The sequence below is a fragment of the Ambystoma mexicanum genome, chromosome 1q (assembly GCF_040938575.1).
Source record: "Ambystoma mexicanum isolate Mex_15411 chromosome 1q, UKY_AmexF1_1, whole genome shotgun sequence".
NCBI classification, from domain to species: Eukaryota; Metazoa; Chordata; class Amphibia; order Caudata; family Ambystomatidae; genus Ambystoma; species Ambystoma mexicanum.
Window position 1 is genome coordinate 263,244,324 of NC_090922.1, and position 20,218 is coordinate 263,264,541.

At 47.4% G+C, this 20,218-nt stretch overlaps 1 protein-coding gene across 4 annotated transcripts in view; it reads right to left on the reverse strand.

Annotated features, from left to right (window-relative positions):
- CMIP (c-Maf inducing protein) overlaps positions 1 to 20,218 on the reverse strand; it is a 726,603-nt gene that overhangs the window by 374,532 nt on the left and 331,853 nt on the right. For all 4 annotated transcript variants that reach the window (XM_069638399.1, XM_069638414.1, XM_069638407.1 and 1 more), the window contains exon 2: positions 9,266 to 9,391. In XM_069638399.1, the coding sequence (XP_069494500.1) occupies positions 9,266 to 9,391 (126 nt within the window). The remainder of the gene's footprint in view (positions 1 to 9,265; positions 9,392 to 20,218) is intronic.

Consider the following 20,218-nt stretch of genomic DNA (forward strand, 5'->3'; position numbering starts at 1 on the left):
TAGGGCCAAACTTTGCCCTCATGCTAATACACTGAAAAATGACTTCGACCGGTTCCACGTTTCTGTGATTTGGCCCCACATAGAAGAATATGGACAGCCCTGTTTGTGACATGATGGCCTGTTCAACTGTAAGTCTGTGATCTTGGTGGGATAACTAACTATACTTGAATATTATCTTTGTAAAACTGAAAATAATAGCAGTAAAGTTTATCAAAAAGACCTACAGAAGATGTAATGTGGCTTACAAAGACATTGGCAAAGACTAGCTGGTACAGGACCTTTAACATAATTTTGTATCTGTTGTCTCGGGAGGACAGCACAGGGGCAACGTGTTCGCCTTGGAAGCAAGACGATACGGAGCAACACGGGTTCAATCCTTGGGTCCGCGCTTAGAAACCTCTGGGTATTCAGCGCGTTATAAATAACCTATCATATCATTTGGTTCATTCTGCAAGTCTGACCAAAGTTTTGATCTGTGCCTGTATGCGGGGGAGCAATGGAGATTTGATACCATCTCCAATTAGTTTCTATGAAACTTAATAAGTTTTTTGCATTCCCAAGCATGGCATGCCTCTTCAAATGTCAATGCACCCATGCTGCTGACTAATGTATGCCTTCGGGCCCCTATTAGGAAACGAGGGAGTGTGGACATTGTGCTGAATATACTGTAATAAGAAGAGTTATGGGATGAGTCCCAACATTCTATTTTCTTTGATTCGCTCATTTATGAAATACGTATATTTGATTCCTGGAAAGTCGCATTGCATTTTGCCTTTCAACGCTGGTAAATATGTTACTTTAGGAATACTATTTTATAATGCCATACATTAAAGAAAAACATGAGTTTTCCTGATCTCGCCTTACCTGGTTAAATGTTCCATTGTTAATAAAATGCGCCTGTTGCATATTTGAAGTGAAAAGACGTAACTGGTTTGGCTCCACCTTTTGTATCTTGTGATGGCCCTCGAGCCTTTGCTTCTGGCCCATTATGACAGTGAGAAGTTATTTATTCCGTAAGTGAGAGGGGAATCCTGGCATGCAGGGGAGGAATTGGGCCAGAACAAGGCTTAACTGTGATCTGGCAAAAGTCCGTCTTGCCATAGCACTGTTCCGTGGAGGCCCTAGCTAGCAGTCTCCAAGTTCTACTCCGAAGACGGTCTTTAGGGCGGGAGGGTTATGTGATTAATTCATGAGCGCTGTGCGAAACAGTCAAAGCCTCCCATCCATAACAATACACAGACAAAATGGCTATATATGCCCCATGGTTTCACAGTTTTGTTTGTTAGGGTGAGAATTGTGACAAATGAAACGAGCAGTCAGCCCAGTGCGCACTACTTACTGAGAAAGGCTTTATGCGTGAATCACTATCACGGGCACATTTTAAATATACATTTATGTGGTCATACTTATGTTCCCAAAATGCTCCATGGTTCTATGCAAATCACCAGGACCTACTCCCACTTGCAGGCTGGGCACAGCTGCACTTGATTCATTCCTTGAGAAGATCAGCTCTTCCTGGGCTGGGGCTCTGCCCCTAAGCCCCGCCCACACTTTTGGCCATTGAACATTCCCTTCAACCCAACACGAAGGGGTGGAGGTCCCCAGAGTAAATGTTGTACATTTTCAGCACTCCTGGCATGAACTGGTCTAAGCCATTGGTTTGGGACCTAAACGCGGAGGCAGCAAGCAAAGTATCATTGAGTCTGGCCCGCACAGCTTCATGTTTGATGGAATTCAACTGCGAAAGGAAGAGAATCAAGTTGCAGAATGTGTGCTCAGGTTACCCGTAGGAAGCAATAACTGGGGAGATATGAAATAATATGGACGAAGTGAAGTCATAGGTTATCTGCAGGACACTCATTCTGTGAGTAGTGCAACAAGACCATGTTAAAAAGGCAAGGGGATGGGGTCTGGAAGGACCCTGGACCACCACCTGCTATGAGGCAATATGCCTGGGGCCCCCAGCGGTTCCACCCAAGCCCTATCCATGTTTCTCATGAGACCCCATGAGTGCTGAGCTCCTTGCCAAAGTCTGTAAGATGTGTTGTGCAGACAGAAAGGGGCGGGGAGGCGGGGGGGGGAGGTTTCTATCGGAACCACCAAGCTTTCGACTTTGTAAGCAGGGGGCTCCGTGAGCTGCTATTTAACATCTCTGGAAGTCAGCTTGAAAAACACCTGAACTTGGTAAGCAGGAGATTGCACGAGTCATCCCCTTCGTAGACACAGTGGTACCTGTGATCCTTCCAACAGGATAACAGATCACACCGAGAGAATGGTATCACTGCGTATCTCTGCAGTGCCTTCCTGGATCCGGGAAAGCACAGGCGAGATTGCAAGGGAGTCCAAGATGGCTGAAGGCCCCTTTATGGCCTTCATGCACGGAGCCGAAGTAGATTCACATCAGGGAATTGGAGGAAGAGGGCCCAGGCACTCCAAAAGGAGAGGTTATTTATGTAGCGCTTTTGCCAAACCACCGTACATGGAACACATTTACATGCAATTATCATCTGACCGAAGTTCCTACTCATTTATCGACCCTGGAGGATGAGAGGCCGAGTTGGCCTTGCAGGGATTTAAACCTGCGACCTGCAGATCACACACAGATGACAGCAGTGAGTGCTTATCCCAAAGAGGTACCTTAGGCTGCTCCTAATAAATACAATAAAAAAGGGACCCCAGGGATGGAAGTGTGATAGTTAGGAGCTAGTTCAATAACACTGAGAAGGAAGAGGAGAGAGCAGAGAGAAAAAGAATGGAGAGGAGAAAGGAAGAAGAGGGTGAGGAGGTAAAAGGTCTGAAGAAGGGGAGGAGAGGAGGATGAGGTGAAATATCCAAGGAAGGAAAAAGAGGAGGAGGCAGCAAAACATTTAAAAGGAGAAGTGAAGATGTGGACAAAGTCAAATATCAAAGATGAGCGGTGAAGATGATGAAACCTATAAGGAGAGAGGCAAAGGCCATAAAACAGGTAAAAGCTGAGGAGGTGGAATGAGAACATGTATCAAGGGAAGGAGTAGAAAAGGTAAAGGAAGAATAGCCAAAGGTAGACGAAAGAAATGAGCAAACCAGAAAATCTAGAGAAGAAAGAAGGCTGCAGCTACAAGTCAGTAGAGAAACTAGTGGAAGGATCACATGAGGAAGAGATTCAGAGTAGGATGTGGACAGTTCGGGCTGGGCTGCTCCCATTTGTGGCAGTTTGAGACTGATTTGCAGGTGGCTGGCCCCTTTTGTAATAGCACAGACGGACTAAAAAACAGATTATTGCTCACAAAGGGTCAATTTTACCTAGCCAATGGCTAGTGGCTATTGCACATTTTGAGACTTTTCCTATGTGACTAAACTACGGGTACACTCATCTCCCTACCTCTAGCCGCTTCGGATATCTTTGTTATGGAGATTGCATCATTTCCTGCATTTGAAAAAGAATAGAAGCCGGTGTGCAGGCATGGCTCAAACTGCACAGAGGCCCTTCCATGCCCTGCCCCCGATGGCAGCCCACGGCAGCGTCAGTGGTTAAAATTAATGGAAGAGACACAAGTGATCGGTACTGAAGGGTGTGGCACAAAGTTTGAAGTTTTCTTTCAGGCAGACAAAAGTCATGCCACACGCCAAAATCCCTTCCAACAATGCCCCCAGAGAGACAACCAGCAAAAGCACAGTATAAAAACCTATAAAACAAATGGCATGAGCACCCATCTGTGCTGCCTGTGAGTGAGTGGGTCACATGAACCAGAGGGACGAAGGACATTTCGGGAGTGGTGAACAAATAAACAGGTGTCACCATCTGTGAGGGTACGGTGCAGGCCAAGCAAGGGTACTGAAACTCCCTCAATTCTGAAGACTACAAGGATAGGGATTAGCATCGCTGCAGCAATGCAAACTAGTGTATTGATGTAAATGACCCTCAGTATCAAAGTGCACCCTGGAACAGGCCGTCTCACTATCCCTTACGTCCTCCCTCAATGTTCTTAGGGGACGGCGTGCCCACTGAGGGGGGATTGCTTGGGAGTTCTAGTTCCAAAGCAGGCCCGAAGGTTATGCACGTTGCTTCTCAGCTAGGTTCACACTTTATTCATCAGAAAATATGCATACGGTTGTACTGCGTCCAAAAACATCGATGAGGTGTACTCCTGATCTCTCCAAGAACCCACTACAGAATAACAGACCTATCCAGAATAGAAGCTGCAGAGTAGTGATCCAATGGCCATGCTGCGGTGTAATACGTGGCTCAGGCTTGCTTCTTCCTCTTGAGAAAGGGCTGTCCCAGCTATATAGTTTTAGCAAATAAGTCCTCTATCCACAGAGGAGGCCGCACTGCGGAATATACCAAGTCTGTTACAGTGGGGTCTTCTCTCCAGTGGCACAGAACTCGTCTTCTGCCTTCTAGAATTGTGCACCGTGTGCTTACAGTGCTTGTGCACCAACGCTGCCTCCAAGGGGTGCATGCCCCTGTGTCCCAGAATCAGAACAGGGCTTCTTCTGTACCATGGGGCCTGCTGGGCAGATCATAGGATCTTGGAGCAGGAGGTTGGATAGAGCTCTGAAGGGCCTTGGGGCAGCCCCTGGAATCAGAACATGAGGCCTCTATGTGTTGCAGAGGCATAATATACCACAAGTGCAGCCATTCTAGAATCAAGGGAAAGGACTATATCTAAAAGGTGTGAGGAATTTCCATCCATTTTAGAAATCTACTAAACCAATCTCCCTTTCATAAGCTCCAAGCTCCATGCCAACAGCATAGTGTGCACCTGTGCCCTGCCAGATCAGTAGCCTGATCTGTAGCACCTGCTCTGTAGTGCACAGAGAAGGTTCAGGGCGCACAGGTACCCTCTTGACAGCTGCAGTGACAGCCAAAGTCTCTGAACTCAGCAACTGCATTTAATTTAAGACATGCCCTCATATTGCAAAAACTACGTAACTATGAGAGTGCTATCCTGATAACACATTAAAGTCTAAATATAAGCCACACCAGAGTTTAAGGTATGGTGGCTAGTATCTCTCATATTTATCCAAGTCACATCTATCTATCTATCTATCTATCTATCTATCTATCTATCTATCTATCTATCAAACATCTGATAGCCTTGAGCCCAGCTCAGCTGTGGAAGGGTTATGTGTAGTTCCCCAAGCCAGGCTGTCTTTGCTGCTGCCAGCAAGTCAGTAGCCCTCAGGGTTACCTCTCTTTAGTCCTTTGTGAGTCCAATCACTGCAAACTTTTTCCTTTAAAAAAGGGGGTATCCCTCTCCTTTGGTTCACTCTTAAACAAAAACTTGAGGAAGAATTCATTGGACCTTTGTCGAGGTACCAGTCCTTCCAAAAGCCATCCGCTGGATGCAAGCTCTGCTCTGTAACAATACTGAGGGGACATTGGGGTGACCTGCGGCTGGACAAGACTTGCCTTTCTTCCAGCCACAAAGGCACCCAGGAACTCACTGCGCTGAAGGAACCCTGCAATTGTGTGCCAGCCTCTGTGTGTTTGGGAGTCCAATAGCAAGGATTTATCTTACCCTTGAATCACTGGATTGGGATTCACAGTAATCGGGAGACAAGAAAACCAGGACCTCTGTGTCTTCACCGTCCACCCGATTTGAAACAAAATTCAAGCTTGTTCGAACCAGTCAAACCAACAGGACCCGCTGATGCTGCCTTTGGCATTTACCTGATCTATGAACTGCTATGTTGTACCTTTCGAACAGGTTTGACACTGCATCGCGCCCGCTGATGACGTCAATGCCTCGGTTCGAACAAGAAGCCATCGCTGTACCTGCACCATTCAAACCACTCTTCAAAATCACTAGCATCTTCGTTGCAGATCCTCAGACAATCAACCAGATAGGGATGAACCCATCGAACTGTGACCTTCAAACACTGCATCAAACCACCCGACTTGAACTGCGCATCCAGTTATCAGTATCTTTGCCATCCAACAGACTGTCGAATTGACCCTGGTGGCCTACAGGTTCTAAAACGTAATGTGGGAGCCCCTCTACTGAGAAGGAACATGGGTCACATACCCTCTTCTATGGAATCTACACTTCGTTGACCATCTCTTCAAAACACAGTGAGCTTCACTTTGCCACCATCACGTTCCAAGCCGAACCAGCCACCTGTTGGCTCAAACCAACCACTCATTGCCAGATTTAGTCTCGAATTGCTGGAAGCAGTGTGTCACGCATCAGCCAGATGCAGTGGTTACTGAACGACTCGAACCAGCTTGACAGAGCTGCTGCTTGATTGAACCGCACTTTGGATTATCAGGATCACGGTTTTGATCCTTCACCGGGCCTCGACTAAAACCACTGGGGTGTCACATGCCGACCCTAACCAGCAGTTACCACCTCTCGAACTGCACCCCATCTTCGAATCAACCCTGGTGAGCCTCTCGATTGCCACCCTCAAACTGCTCTGAGCTACAGTTTTGAACCACCTTGACGCCCATCTGCCACTTGGGATTACACAAACCGCTGCACCCAAACTCTGGTCTGATGCGATCAACTGCCAAGAACTGCAAAGAGGCAATATTAACTATTAACTGCCCCTTGTTCCAGTTTTGGTCTCCAGCACTTGGTTAGGTCATCTACATCTATTTGGCACCGGAACAAATCCTTTTTAAAAACATTATGTTTATTACTTGCTTTGCTTTTCACCCATGATTCATGACCCAGAGTGCTGCATCCGTCTATCCTTGCATATGATGTGTTCTTTCCTCAGTGGTGGGTTTTGTGTAGTGTTTTACTATCTAGCTATTCTTGCATATGGTGTGTTAAATTAAACTAAATGTTTTAATAGAACCTTGATTGGGCATTCCTTTATTTTGAACTGTTAACTTCTCTGTTTGGGATGCTACTGAATCATAGTTAACCCCCTCTTTAGAGTTTAGCCTTCCCTCATCCCAGGTTACCACAAAAGGCAAGGGAGGTATCTCTTAACTGTGCCTGCTTTACATTTATCATTGGGTTCACTCTTGGTTTATAGAAGTTAAGGGCTGAGAAGGCACTTTAGCCTCTACTTGCCCTTGTATTCCTGTAAGGCAGAAGTCAATTTGTCACACAAGCTCTTGCATGCGTTGGACTGTATTCCAGAGAAAGCCTTGTGGGCCATGGGTAACTGCCTGAAAAAAACCTCAAAGGGGCCTCAGAACTCACTTCGGCAAAGACGCCAGAAGCATTCTCCGAGATTATTCCAGAACAAAATTGAGCACACACCTTCGCAAAGGCTCCAGTAAAAAACGATAACAGTGGCTTACAAGAGTAAAATAGGTTGCAAGGTCACAGTTCCTGAAGGCTCAAGGGGCCAGGACATTGAAGACCTCCCCGAAATGGGTAAACCTGTTCTGAAGGGGCAAGAAAAAGGAGACACAGATTATGAGGATCTATGGCAGAAAATTGTGCAGGGTACCGCCCAGTATCTATTGAAAGTAGCGCTTTGAGGCATAAAAAGTTAATGCAAGTCCTGTGAGGAAGCCAGAAGAAGAAGAAAAAGTCCCAATGAAGAACCCCTAATCTACTTGCAAAGAACATGTGTTTCTATCTGAACAAACGCAGGGCTGCAAGAATAGTTTGGCCTAGTCCATCTGAGAGACGGCACTGAGGTATGGAAGCAGGTGCGCACTCAGGAGGGGGTAGGGGGCAGGGCATGGAAGGGCCTCTGTGCAGTTTGAGCCATGCCTGCACACCGGCTTCTATTCTTTTTCAAATGCAGGAAATGATGCAATCTCCATAACAAAGATATCCGAAGCGGCTAGAGGTAGGGAGATGGCTGTGCCCGTAGTTTAGTCACATAGGAAAAGTCTCAAAATGTGCAATAGCCACTAGCCATTGGCTAGGTAAAATTGACGCTTTGTGAGCAATAATGCGTGCTGTATGCATGCAGCAAACTGAAGGGGCAAGTAACTTTTTAGCCCTGGCTAGTAGCTTGCAACTTGACATGTTTCCCCCTGACATTTTAAAATGTTACCTTAAAGATAAAGGTCAAGGGAGGGGGACAGTGGAGGCCAATGAGTGGTGGTTGTTATTGTTCTTAGAGTGTGATTATGGTACGAGAAATTAAGAGAATAGTAAGGTGTTTAGGGCATTCTTAGTTTGCAAGGGAGCGAGACAGTGGAAGTAAGAGCTTGAGGCTAACCCACCGGTAAATGCAACATTTGACTAATGGCTGCATGCCAACGCATTGTCACACAGCAGTAAACAACTGGTAACAAAGGACTTCCTCAAGGTTCCCTTATAAAGCAAAGCCCTTCCCTTCCTGTTCCGCATTTTCACTGAAGAGGTTTACCAGGACTGCTCACCACACAGCTTGCCAACAGCATAAGAAGAAGCTGCCTGAATATTCCTTTGAATGTGGGGGGGGACTCCACCCGCATTATATTTAAAAAAAAAAGTAAAAAAAAAAAAAAAAAAACACAAAATAATTTTCGTTTTTCCGTCAAATAAATTAGGTCATTTCTAAATTCGTTTTTCTTTCTCGAAAATGTCATGGATATCCAGTGGGAGCGCCCATACCATCTAGAACCATCTCCCCGGGACTCCCAAATAATCTCTTTGGAAGATTAACAACATGTTTCCAGCAACAAGCGAATGGTGTACCATACACAAGCAAGAGCTCCACAAGCATCAAGAGTAAACTCTAAACGCCGATTCACTTTGGTCAGACATCAAGGGACCAAAAAGTCAAATAGGCCACACTAACAGACGGGGAATGGTCAAGCAACACAAAACAGACAGGATATGTGCCAAAGGAGTTACCCGCGGAAGCCACAGCTGTGTTCTCTGTACAAGTCTAGAATTCATTACAAGATAGCCTACAAGACGATGGTTTTTAGAGGTTTTGTGGGCAATTACGGTGCCATCTGTACTAATTGTTGCATGGTGCAAGCATGGTTGGTGGAGTAATAAAAAATATAAATATAAAATGTAATCCTGTACCCACGGGGCAGAGGGGGGGACGTTTCTACAGAACTGCATGCGCAGGTAGCAGCGTATGTCGATCCATGCCATTGAAGAATAAAAGCAGGTTTGACTCTGACTCAGTGTGCCTTCCACAAAATCCTCACGCATCTCACACAGATATCGGGGAGCCTGTGGCAAGCCACAGGACACATGTTAAAAGACACGTGGTCTTTTCGTGCCAGCCTAAACTAACCACAATGTAGTAGCCTTTAAGTACACCAAAATGGTCCACCACATTACGTTTCACATGTCTACATTGCAGAGAATAATTCGTCATTAAACACAGAGAGTTGAGCTCAGGCTTGTCCTGTTTACTGTACCTGAAGCAGGACGGTGCCCCCGGGAATAGTCAGCTGTAAACAGTACTTTGGGGCATTCTCCCAGGAGAGCAGCTGCACGTCCTCTACCGTGCTGTAGGAGATCGAGTTTTCCATGTACCCAGTTGGCTGAAATAAACAAGAAAAAAAAAACATTAACTGATGAAATCAGAACAGCGGCTGACAAAACATTAGCGCGTGCAAAAGCAACTGGAAGAACTGTGGGCTTCAACGGCGTGGTCTTAAAGCAACGGTCGTCAGAATCAAATATTCTGATAGAAGTACTATCCAGCACCCTGGGCAGACGCACAAAGCAAAGAGCAGAAACAGCCACGTGTTCCTCTATTCGTACATATTACTTAAGCAATAGCATGCAAGCAGGAGGGCCCCCCGTATCATTTTGGACCGCAAGGGGAATAAGGATGGCCTTGGGCAAAAGCAAGGACCCAACTTGGTCACCCTCATTCCAGTGAAGAGCAACACCTAGCCATGCTTTTGTGAATCAAACTGATCTTGCGTTTTTGCATTATGATAACCTTGCAAAAAAGGAACAGATGTGTTTGCCTGTTGCAGTTGTCTTACGTGCGCAGAATTGAGTTGGTTAAAAAAAAAATCCTTTTTTAGACAAGGGATCATTCATTTGGACAATGTGGTGGGTTAGAAGAAGGATATGGAGACAAGTTGAATATGTTCACCTATTTTATTTAACTGATAAAGAAAAACTGACCTAACTCGCTCTCTCTCTCTATGGGGTAGTTCCCTGCCTCACCAACAAAACTAAAGGTGCTCGTCGGTCGTCAGGAAGTCAATAACAGAAATGTCCTCTGTTCAAACCTCTCATCATCTATCCCTACCACTAATAACCAATTACTGAACTGGGCCAGATGAATGTCTCTCGTTATGTGGCCTCCCCTTTGCCTTTTTGTCTTGTGGCTTATTCTCAGGTTGTGTTTTCTTCTTACAAACACAAAAGTCTCTCTTTGTCGATGGGTCTCTTTATGGTGAGCTCTTGAAATAAAAGCGCTGGGTCTGATCTAAGAGTTCCTGTTAACTCTTTCCAAAAGTCACTATATTTTATGCTCCCATTCACATGACTCTTCTCATCAATGTTTTCCACATATGCTCTCCATCTTCTTCATCTTACTGTATACGGTTTGAGCTTTGGATAAACTCTGAGGTGTTTCCACTCTTGGGAATTATTTAATATATCCTGTCTGTCTTGTTTTATTTCACTCGACACTTATTACACGCTGTGCCTTATCCTTCTTCAATAAGTGGCTTCTCCACTTGTTTTCTAGTAACTTTCCTTGAGTTCTCTCTGGGTTGCTTCTACGCCCAAATGTCTTTCTCCTCTGAGTTAATACTTCCCATGCATCATTATTTCTAAACATTTTCTCCTATAGCTCAGTGACTTGGGTTTCTCTTTTTTATCACACTTATGACTTGTATCATCCTGAGTCTTCCCGGAGGCCTCCCGCTACTCCAGCATACCCCAGTAGCCATTTTCTTCTTGAATACGGTTGCAGGGCTCGGCACTCGCTTGGGTTCCTTGGTCGGCTCTCGCAACCATTTGTTTGCTTTGCTTTGCTTTCTCGCATGCCTCTCTCCAGTCTGGTTTCTTGCTTGCCCCTGGTCCGGTGTACTTCTTGGTTGCTGCCTTCACTGTACGGCAGTCGCTGAGAGCTGGTGCCGCTCTCAGCCCTACTGGTCTCTGCGTCGTTGTTTGATGCCCGGCCCACCACGGGATGTCCGTGGTCACACTACCACTTCGGACGCTGCTTGCTCATCGCTCGGACAAAGTCTTCTCTGCCTCTCCAGCCCACCGGTGTCACCGATGAGGCTGCTCTGCTTCCCAAAGTGCTGTGGGATCTGCAGCCTTGTTTGGCTCTGCCTCTCCAAGGCGCTCTGACGCACAAGGGTTTCCCCTCCATACTGTTATCTCCTCCTTTCGGGCTTCCTCGTTCCACTTTCATAGTGATTTATCCTTAAAGGGGTATGCACCGCTCATCATCCCATGGCTTGCTTGAGCCAGCATTGTCTGCATCAAAAACGGAGTAAGACGCATTGTTTTTGATATTCGGCAGTGCCATATTTGAGGAAAGTGTCTTCCAAATGGAGTTCCCCTTGGGTATGGGAGTTCTTGTCCACTAAGGGAAGTCACTCTCAGTAGGGTCTCACTTGCCCAGACACCTAGGGTGGTCTTGCGTAGCAGGCTCACCTCCCTAGCCTCACAAGAGGTGGCTCTCCCTTGGGGAGAAGGGATGAATACTCTGCACTATTGAATGTACTGACTCCATAGAAGTGTAAAAAATATTTCTGCATATTTTCACAAGGTTTTCAATAGATTTGATGAGATCTACCAGTTTAAAGATCTTATGCTCTAAACATTTGGTGACTTCTGAAGCCATCAGTTGCAAGTTTCAACTGTTGTAAATGATGCTCTGGCGACCTGCTTTGTAGCCAATATTAGAGCACCAATACTGGAATGTACTTAAAGAGCAAAAATGAAAAGGTTTTCTAAATTGTTTCGCTTTGTTTATAATATGAGATAAATTAGATGAAATGCGTTATCTTTGCACTGAAATGATAACTCAAAACCAATATACTTGTTGAATATGCTGTGCTTTTGTTTTTTGCAAACATTTAAATAAAGTGATGTAAAAAAAAATAAAGATGAGAAGCCTTAGAAAAAAAAGTTATAAAACATCAGAAAACCGATGAAATTGATTTTTTAAACACATATCAAATGTCATTGTCAGGGTACAGGGTGTTACAAGGGGGAATCAGGGCTCAGTGGGGAGCCCCAGGCGCAGGAGAAAGGAACCCAAAATAATACAAACCCAAAGAAACAGCCTCCAGCCTTATAGAAGGCTTCTCGTCCTTTTTGCAGGCAGAAAAGCCTACGGACCATGATTCCCAGCAGCCTCCAGGGCGGGAACTACTTTTTCACTCCCAGGTAGGGAGGGGCTCGCGAATGCGCGAAGGACAAAGGCACGGGGCTTGTGCTTAAGCTCCCGACCGGAACGGACGCATCCACCGGAGCTCCTGCCAACGGGGATCACGCGAGGGGCCACGCCCCAAGGAACCAGCATTCCGGCCCCTCGCTCATAGCAGACAAGTGCAGCAAACTCCCGGCGAACAAGCGCGCAGGGGAATTAGACGCGCAGCTACAGGGGGAGACCACGGAAGCGAAAGGAAAGCGTTGGGGGTCCCAACCCTCTACAGGGCACGCGCAGGGGGCACCGCCCAACCACATGACGTCCCCTGCTGAGAGCAAAGCTAAGTCTCTAACCGCGTTCTGTTGTATTTAAGCAACGCAGTTTTGGTTTGCAGGCAGCATTAAGACTAAGGCGCGCAGCGTTTATTTACCCAACTTACTTTCAGCCACGTGCGGTAAACTTTGGCAGCACAGAGAGCTTTTTTGAGCACAGCCACGTGCGGCAAAACTTTGGCAGCATGGAGTGCTTTTGATTGCAAGCCACGTGCGGCAAAACTTTGGCAGCATGATGGATCGCATTCTTTTTAAGCCACGTGCGGTGAACTTGGGCCACACGTTCTGAATCCCTTAACGTAATCGGGCACTCAGCTCTAGTCAGTTCTTGGACACTGTTATGCTCTGTGAGCAGATTAACCCTGAACGTGCATGTGCTTGCACTAACTAAACCCAGGGTGGCATGCCTCACTGTTGTGTGTTTTATGGTTTGTATTGTGCCTATGTGAAGTAACACAGGTCGCTAATACTAATACTCTCTTGCAGCATTTGAACTGCTCCGAGTTCCGGACCGGAGAGTGCGCAGGCAGGAGGCTAGCACTCACCCACAGAGCTAAGTGCCTCTTTTGTATAAAAAGCTATTTGTAAAGCACTGTGTGAATGTGTGGGGGGAATTGTGTGAATATTATTGTTGTTTTTCCTATATGTTCCCTTGCCTGTCCACTTTCCCTTTCCTAACCCTCTATCCGGTTACCCACTGTCCGAGACCTATCCAACCAACGAGATCCTAACCCTCTTTCCCTGCTGGGGTCTCGGAGGCCTGTGTGAGCATTGACTTGCAGGTGCCCAGACCGTAGTGGCGGTAGTTGGTTCGCACCACTCCTGCACCTGGACTTTGGAGCCGTGACAGACATACAGAAACACTCAGCGTAAGCAAATTGCATTTCCCACTTTCTAAAAAAAAGGAAATATGACTGAAACAGTTAACTTTGCTAATTAGAGAGCATGAAAGGGAGGGGATTCTGCAGTGCTTTGGTCAGATATAGAGGTGGGCATATTTTTGCTAATTTGCCTGGGTGAATGGAAAATTAGGCCTTCTGGTCCGCAGAGTTCCATGCTCCAGTGCATGAGTCGCAGACAAGAATCACCAAAAGTGTTTTTTGGGCACCAAATAATTTCGTGTCCCAAACTTGGGAATCAGATATTGATTTGTATTCAGCAAATCAGAATCATCAGAACGGACTGCGCGTACAAACTGTTTCACCACATCCACAAACGGAAATCCCACTGTGTGGATAATTAATTCCAAATGATGAAGCCCACGTCATAAATCATCCACCCAATGAACGTCCACCTTAAGGAAAGGTGAAACCATGCCCAATGGCGAAAACAAACTGTTGCTCCCCTAATGGCAGTACAAACAGATCAAGGGTGGTGGTTTACTGTAGATTACATTTGAACCAAAATCGACCTGTTCCATATGTGTCAAAGCACATAAAAAGACGGTGCAACCCTAATCGGAAGTCATTCACCAAAAGGACCTGGAAGAACATGTGACAGAATGGCAGTGTCCTACTTTTATGTTACTCTGCTTTTGTACTGCGCTGAATCACCAACGTAGTAGTTTCCGGTTAATACTTTTTATTATGTATAAACAAAAGTTACAAGACAAAGTCAAATAATCAACATAGTGTCACAAATGGAATCGTAGATTAGGTTATCAAAAATGAACTTGTCAAAATGCACCTAACAACAAAGGAAAAAAGAGAAAAAAGACTAGAAAAAGAGGAAAAGAAGAAACAAAAGGAAATCTAAAATGATCATTTAGCTGCAGTAGTTTCTAAACACTGAACCCTTGTGTGCGACCTATTATGCCACTGCCTGGGTTACCCATACAGTCTGCTGGGAAGAAAAGTATAAGCAAGGGTTAAGTAAGAGGGAGTGAACGCAGGAAAGGAGTTTAAAGACACACAGGGAGCGAAAAATGTCAAGTTGCAAACTATTTGCCAGCCAAAAAAAGTCAATTCTATACATGCACACCATTTCTTACTGGCGAAGGGTCAATTATCATTAGCCAAACACTAGTGGCGAGTGCACATTGTTCACCCTGCATGGACAATCTTCAGCAGGAGTCTGCAACATGTGGCTCTCCAGTTGCTTTGGGCTACGCACTCTGCATGACTATGCTGGCCAGGGTTAATGGGAATGGATTATAAGGTAGAGAGATCAAGTAGCGTGAGAGAGTCTCGAGAGTGTGCTCAGGCAATACTGTAGACATTTGCATTTGAACTAAAAGGCCAATTTGCATATGACTGCAGATAATAACATTGTGCACAATTTAGCAGCTGGTATTGTAGTCGTCAAGAGACCAAGGGGAATTGGGTCCACTTTGAAAATGTGTTTATGTTTCCCAGTTGTTAACAGAAGAAAACCTAGGGCCAGATAACAGAAACTTTGCACTGGCGCAAGCACAATTTTGCATGGTATTAGCAGAAGGGCAAAGTTTGCCATAGGGAAAACCCCTATTCATTCAATGTATTTTTGCACAAGGGCAAGGTTTGCCCTAGTGCCAATACGTATTGGTATTAGCAATAGGACAAACTTTGCCCTGGGGCAAAAATGTCTTGAAAGCACATGTTTTTTTAACTAGGGTAAACTTTGCCCTTGTGGTAATACCGTGCAAAATTGCATTTACACTGGTACAACATTTCTGTAATATGGCCCCTGCAGGATGAATGGAATCCAGAGTTACAGGTCGGGCAATAAAACACAAACCCTGCATCTTTAAAGAAACCTATTGCTACAGGGTTCGTAATTGAGATTCCATGAGCAGGAGCTAAAGCCAGCTCCTGTGTGTCGGGCATCACCCTGCAGGCAGGAGCTACTGCAGGGGAACCTGGAGCAACCAAAGAGGATCCTTTAACATTTTGGCCATTTTGCATGAACTATTCTGTTTAAATGTGTATTAGATGTGTTCCAATTCTTCTTTATTAACATGTTCGAATACTCAAAGCTAATGTCACATTGCCAAGATTGGAAGGCACCAGTTGGTATGATGAGCCAAAAGTGGCCGCTGCTAGCTGTTGGTTTCAGGCTAACCAGGCTCTACTTTGCCAGAAGCAGGAGATAAATAGCTCCCTTCAATTTCAAACCCTGTGCTAGCGGAATAGGACGAATTTACCGCAGCAAAAACGTCTGAGTACCAAAAGTCTGACCCCCATTAGTTTGCATACGTATATGTGTGGGGGGGTAAAGTTCATAGAAAATGTATAGGTGTAAGGCGGTGGGGCTGTAGGGGGACACCCCCCACATATATATATGCGAAAAAATGAAATTAAAAAGTCAGACCTTTGGTACTCAGACTTTTTTCCTCAGTCATTTCACGCAGATCCGTGCTAGCGTACTACATTTCTTGAAATCACAGAGTTTAATGTTCTGCAGTGTAGTTAAGTTCAAATTTAGCACTGCCATCCCCAAATTTCAAGGCGTCCATGCTTTATCCCAGTGTCCTTCTCATTCCACCCAATTTCAGCATTTTGTTTTCGTGAAAAATAAATAATGAAAAAGAGTCTGCAACGATTTGATACTGCTTGGCTTGTTAAAGGTTTTGCTTATATGTCTGTTACAAACAACAACAGTTAACAGCATCCTGCCTACACATTTACAGGGTAATTCATAGAATCCAGCGCACAAGTAGCGCACGCGGCTGGCGCACAGCGTGCGCCTGCGATAGTCTGCGCCAGGCACGTGCGCTAAAACTGATTTCCGCGCACAGCGTATTCATGGATTTCATGCTCCCAAACCAGCCGTGGCGCAGAGAATCGCAGCGAGCCTGCAGCAGCGCCAGTAACGCCCCCAAGAACGCCCTCGCGCAAGGAAAAGCCATCAAAATCGCTAAATCATCGCTAAGGGCTGCGCTAACCCTGGACCACTTCACAGGGCAGGCAAACAAGGAAAGCAAAGCGGGCAATCTTCAAATCAGGAGTACGCGGGAAGTACTACACGCGACTAGGCAGGGAACGTGAATTACAGGGGTACGCGGGAATTATCACACGCGAACAGCCAGGGAACGCGTATTACAGGGGTACGCGTGAAGTAGAACACGCGATAGGCCAGGGAACGTGTATTACAGGGGTACGCGTGAAGTAGAACACGCAATAGGCCAGGGAACGTGTATTACAGGGGTACGCGGGAATCATCACACGCGAACAGCCAGGGTGCGTGTATTACAGGGGTAGCGGGAAGTTCAACACGCGATTGGCCAGGGTACGTGTATTACAGGGGTACGCGTGAAGTAGAACACGCGATAGGCCAGGGAACGTGTATTACAGGGGTACGCGGGAATTATCACACGCGAACAGCCAGGGTGCGTGTATTACAGGGGTAGCGGGAAGTTCAACACGCGATTGGCCAGGGAACGTGTATTACAGGGGTACGCGTGAAGTAGAACACGCGATAGGCCAGGGAACGTGTATTACAGGGGTACGCGGGAATTATCACACGCGAACAGCCAGGGTGCGTGTATTACAGGGGTAGCGGGAAGTTCAACACGCGATTGGCCAGGGTACGTGTATCACAGGGGTGCGTGGGAATTATCACACGCGAATAGGCTGGGTGGGCCCTCACAGGTGTACCCTGTACACCCTCCACGGCCCCTGCAGGCAGCCCACAAAACAGGGGACTACCCTGCACACCTGATCATGTCCCCCTGCACCCCCATCCACCAGGGGCACCCTCCACCAGGCCCCCACCCATGTCTCCCACCACCCCCACCCCCCAGCAGTGCAGGGGCACCTGCCATCAGGCCCCCACCCATGTCTCCCACCACCCCCACCCCCCATCCACCAGGGGCACCCTCCACCAGGCCCCCACCCATGTCTCCCACCACCCCCACCCACCAGCACTGTGGGGCACGTGGCCAGCAGGCAGTCAGGCAGCAGCAGATGGCAGGTGGGAGCGTGCTCAGGGCTCTGGGGGACTGTAATTCGGCCTCCTGGCCAGGAGCGTGGTCTTTCGTGTTTGGACGCGTGGACAGCCTGATAGGGAGTGATTTTGCACGTGAAAACCCCACACTCAGCGAATCGCGCGAAAACCCGTCACCAGCATATGTGCGTCTATAGTTACCTGCACGTGCAGTGTCAAAGCGTGTGATTGGTGAAAATGGATCTACACGCAGGAGTGACAAAGCGTGTGATTGGTGAAAATTGATCTACACGCAGGAGTGACAAAGCGTGTGATTGGTGAAAAGTGAGCTACACGCAGGAGTGTCAAAGCGTGTGATTGGTGAAAAAGGATCCACACGCAGAAGTGACAAAGCGTGTGATTGGTGAACATGGGCCAAGCACGTACACGCCGTAAGTGACGCTGTACGTGTGGGCCTGTATATAAGGTAGTGTTGAACACCATTTCCTTGTACGTGCTTTTCGTGGAGAGCGAGTGGGTGAATTCTGTACTTCTTGTCGTTTCACACGCGATTTACTTCACGGCGTTTCCAGTTCGTACTCCCTGTTACCTCTGACAGCTTTTTCTCTTTTTCCTCTTGTACTGGTTTACCTGGGCCTGTTCCCTCAAACAGTGTCCCCTTCTACTGTTGTCCTGTCTCCTCAGACAGCGTACACATCTTCTTTTGGCGGGGGTGTTGCCAACCAAACGCGCTCATTTTTCACGCTCTTTTACCTGGCAGACGGTGAGTCACGCACGTATCTAACTTCTGTGCTTGCCCCGTGTGTAGCCTACCCCTTCAGAGGTCATTCTAGGCTGCGTGTGACACGCATACGTTCATTGTGTTACTGGATGCCACAGCGTAGTGCAGGGTTTTCCATCAGCACACGTGGTCTAGGAGGGGTATTGTGCACGTTCCTTAACTTTTCTGGGGTGCCTGTGCGTTGCGTGACCCGTCATCTTTCCCCAGGGGTGTCATATAGCCTTGCCACTGCACTAGGGTACGAATACCATCTGGTACCCAACCCCTTTGACACCCAATTGCCCAGGACAATTGTGCACACCGACTCCCATACGCACAATAACATCAGTGCCATGGTTGGGAGGCGTGCAAGCCGTAAGGGTGGCAAAGGTGGCCGAGCCACACGTGGTGGCCGTGGAGGATCCACTAGGGGACGTGGTTGTGACTTGCAGGGTGCCCCTGTCCCCCCCAGTCTGGAGGACCAGTCAGGGACACCCATGCCCCCCCCCCCCCAGTTGAGGGTCATGTGGCTGATACCAACCCTGATCAGCCCTTGTTGGACCAGCCCATTGTGGCAGCAGACCTGTCCGAGGGTGATCCCATCGCTGACATCCAGGTCAGCAGGTCCACTGCACGTGCACCGGTGCACATTGGTGTCATCAGGGCACGCGCATCTATGCCAGATAGGTCATCTGCTGGCCCCCGTATCCAGGGTGTGGCTCCATCCACCCCACCTCTCATACACCCTGCCAAGACTGTGTCGGTCCTAGTTCATGCACCTCAGATCAGGCCTGACCCCATCCCACTACCCCCAATGCCTGCACCTACTCCCATGCTGAGTGTGCAATCCCACACACCCAGTACTGAGTCCACCACGGCTCCTGCCCCTAGTGTCCACAGCGGCGTAGGACACTCTGGATCCCCACCCCCTTCGAAGCGCAAGAGGAAGAGTGCACGTCCGGCACAGGCTGATTCCCCAGGCACGGCTGCACAGTCCGACCCATCAAGGAAGCCAAGCTTCACAGACGCCGAACTGAATGCACTTGTTCAGTATGTGTCAGATCATGATAGGGAAATGGTCATCGTTGCAGGGTCCAAGACCACACATGCCAGACGCCAGGCACACTGGCAGACCATTGCTGACAGAATAAGTGCCCTTGGAGTAGTGAGGCGCACAGCTAGTGATTGCCAGAGGCGCTGGAATGACCTTAAGCGCAGGGCAAAGGATAAGCTGGCCTCAAGTCATGCCGCAACCTTGGTGACTGGAGGTGGGTCCCCAGCACAGGAAATAGAACTCACACCACACGAGTCCGTAGCTGGATCCTACGTCACCGAGGGACAACTCCAAGGTGTGGGAGATCTCCCTGATTACGAGGCATCATCCGGTGAGTGCACATGCATGTGTGTATTATCCATGTGCATGGTGTGTGTGTGAAGCATTCATGTTGGGTGCCTGTCAAGGGGGTGTGTGGCAGAGTAGATAGTGGCACCCATGTGCCTCATCCAGTATGTTCAGTGCAACACCATCTGCCCACAGCACTATCCCAACTGGCAACAGTGCACATATGGCCCTACACCATGGAAGTTGCCCTTGAATTGTCATTTTGTCACTACATTGTTGCTCATACTCCCCTGTCTATTCATCTGATGTCTTACATACCATTCCTATACTTTCCCCCAGCCAATCAAGTTTCATCTTCACATGCCTGACATGCAATGATACCACATGCTAATGCGTCCTCTGTATATAAATGCCAACCAACATGCTGTCATACTGTGGATGTTGCCTTGACATCCACCTCCTACCTGTGTGCTTTGGTACCGTCTGGTTTCGAGCCCCATTCCCTCACACTCCATGCTGCTCTTCATGGTCTATCTTCCCTGACTTCTACAGTTCAGACCATCGTGCCCTACTCACGACACCTGCTTGCTAACAGTCAAATGAGGGCACCCTGCCCTCCAATGCGACCCACCCTATTGCTGACAAGTGCATCTGAGCCTACTCAAAGCCAACTCTCACTGACATCTGCTCATACATGCCTTTGCCTGTCCCATAGACCCT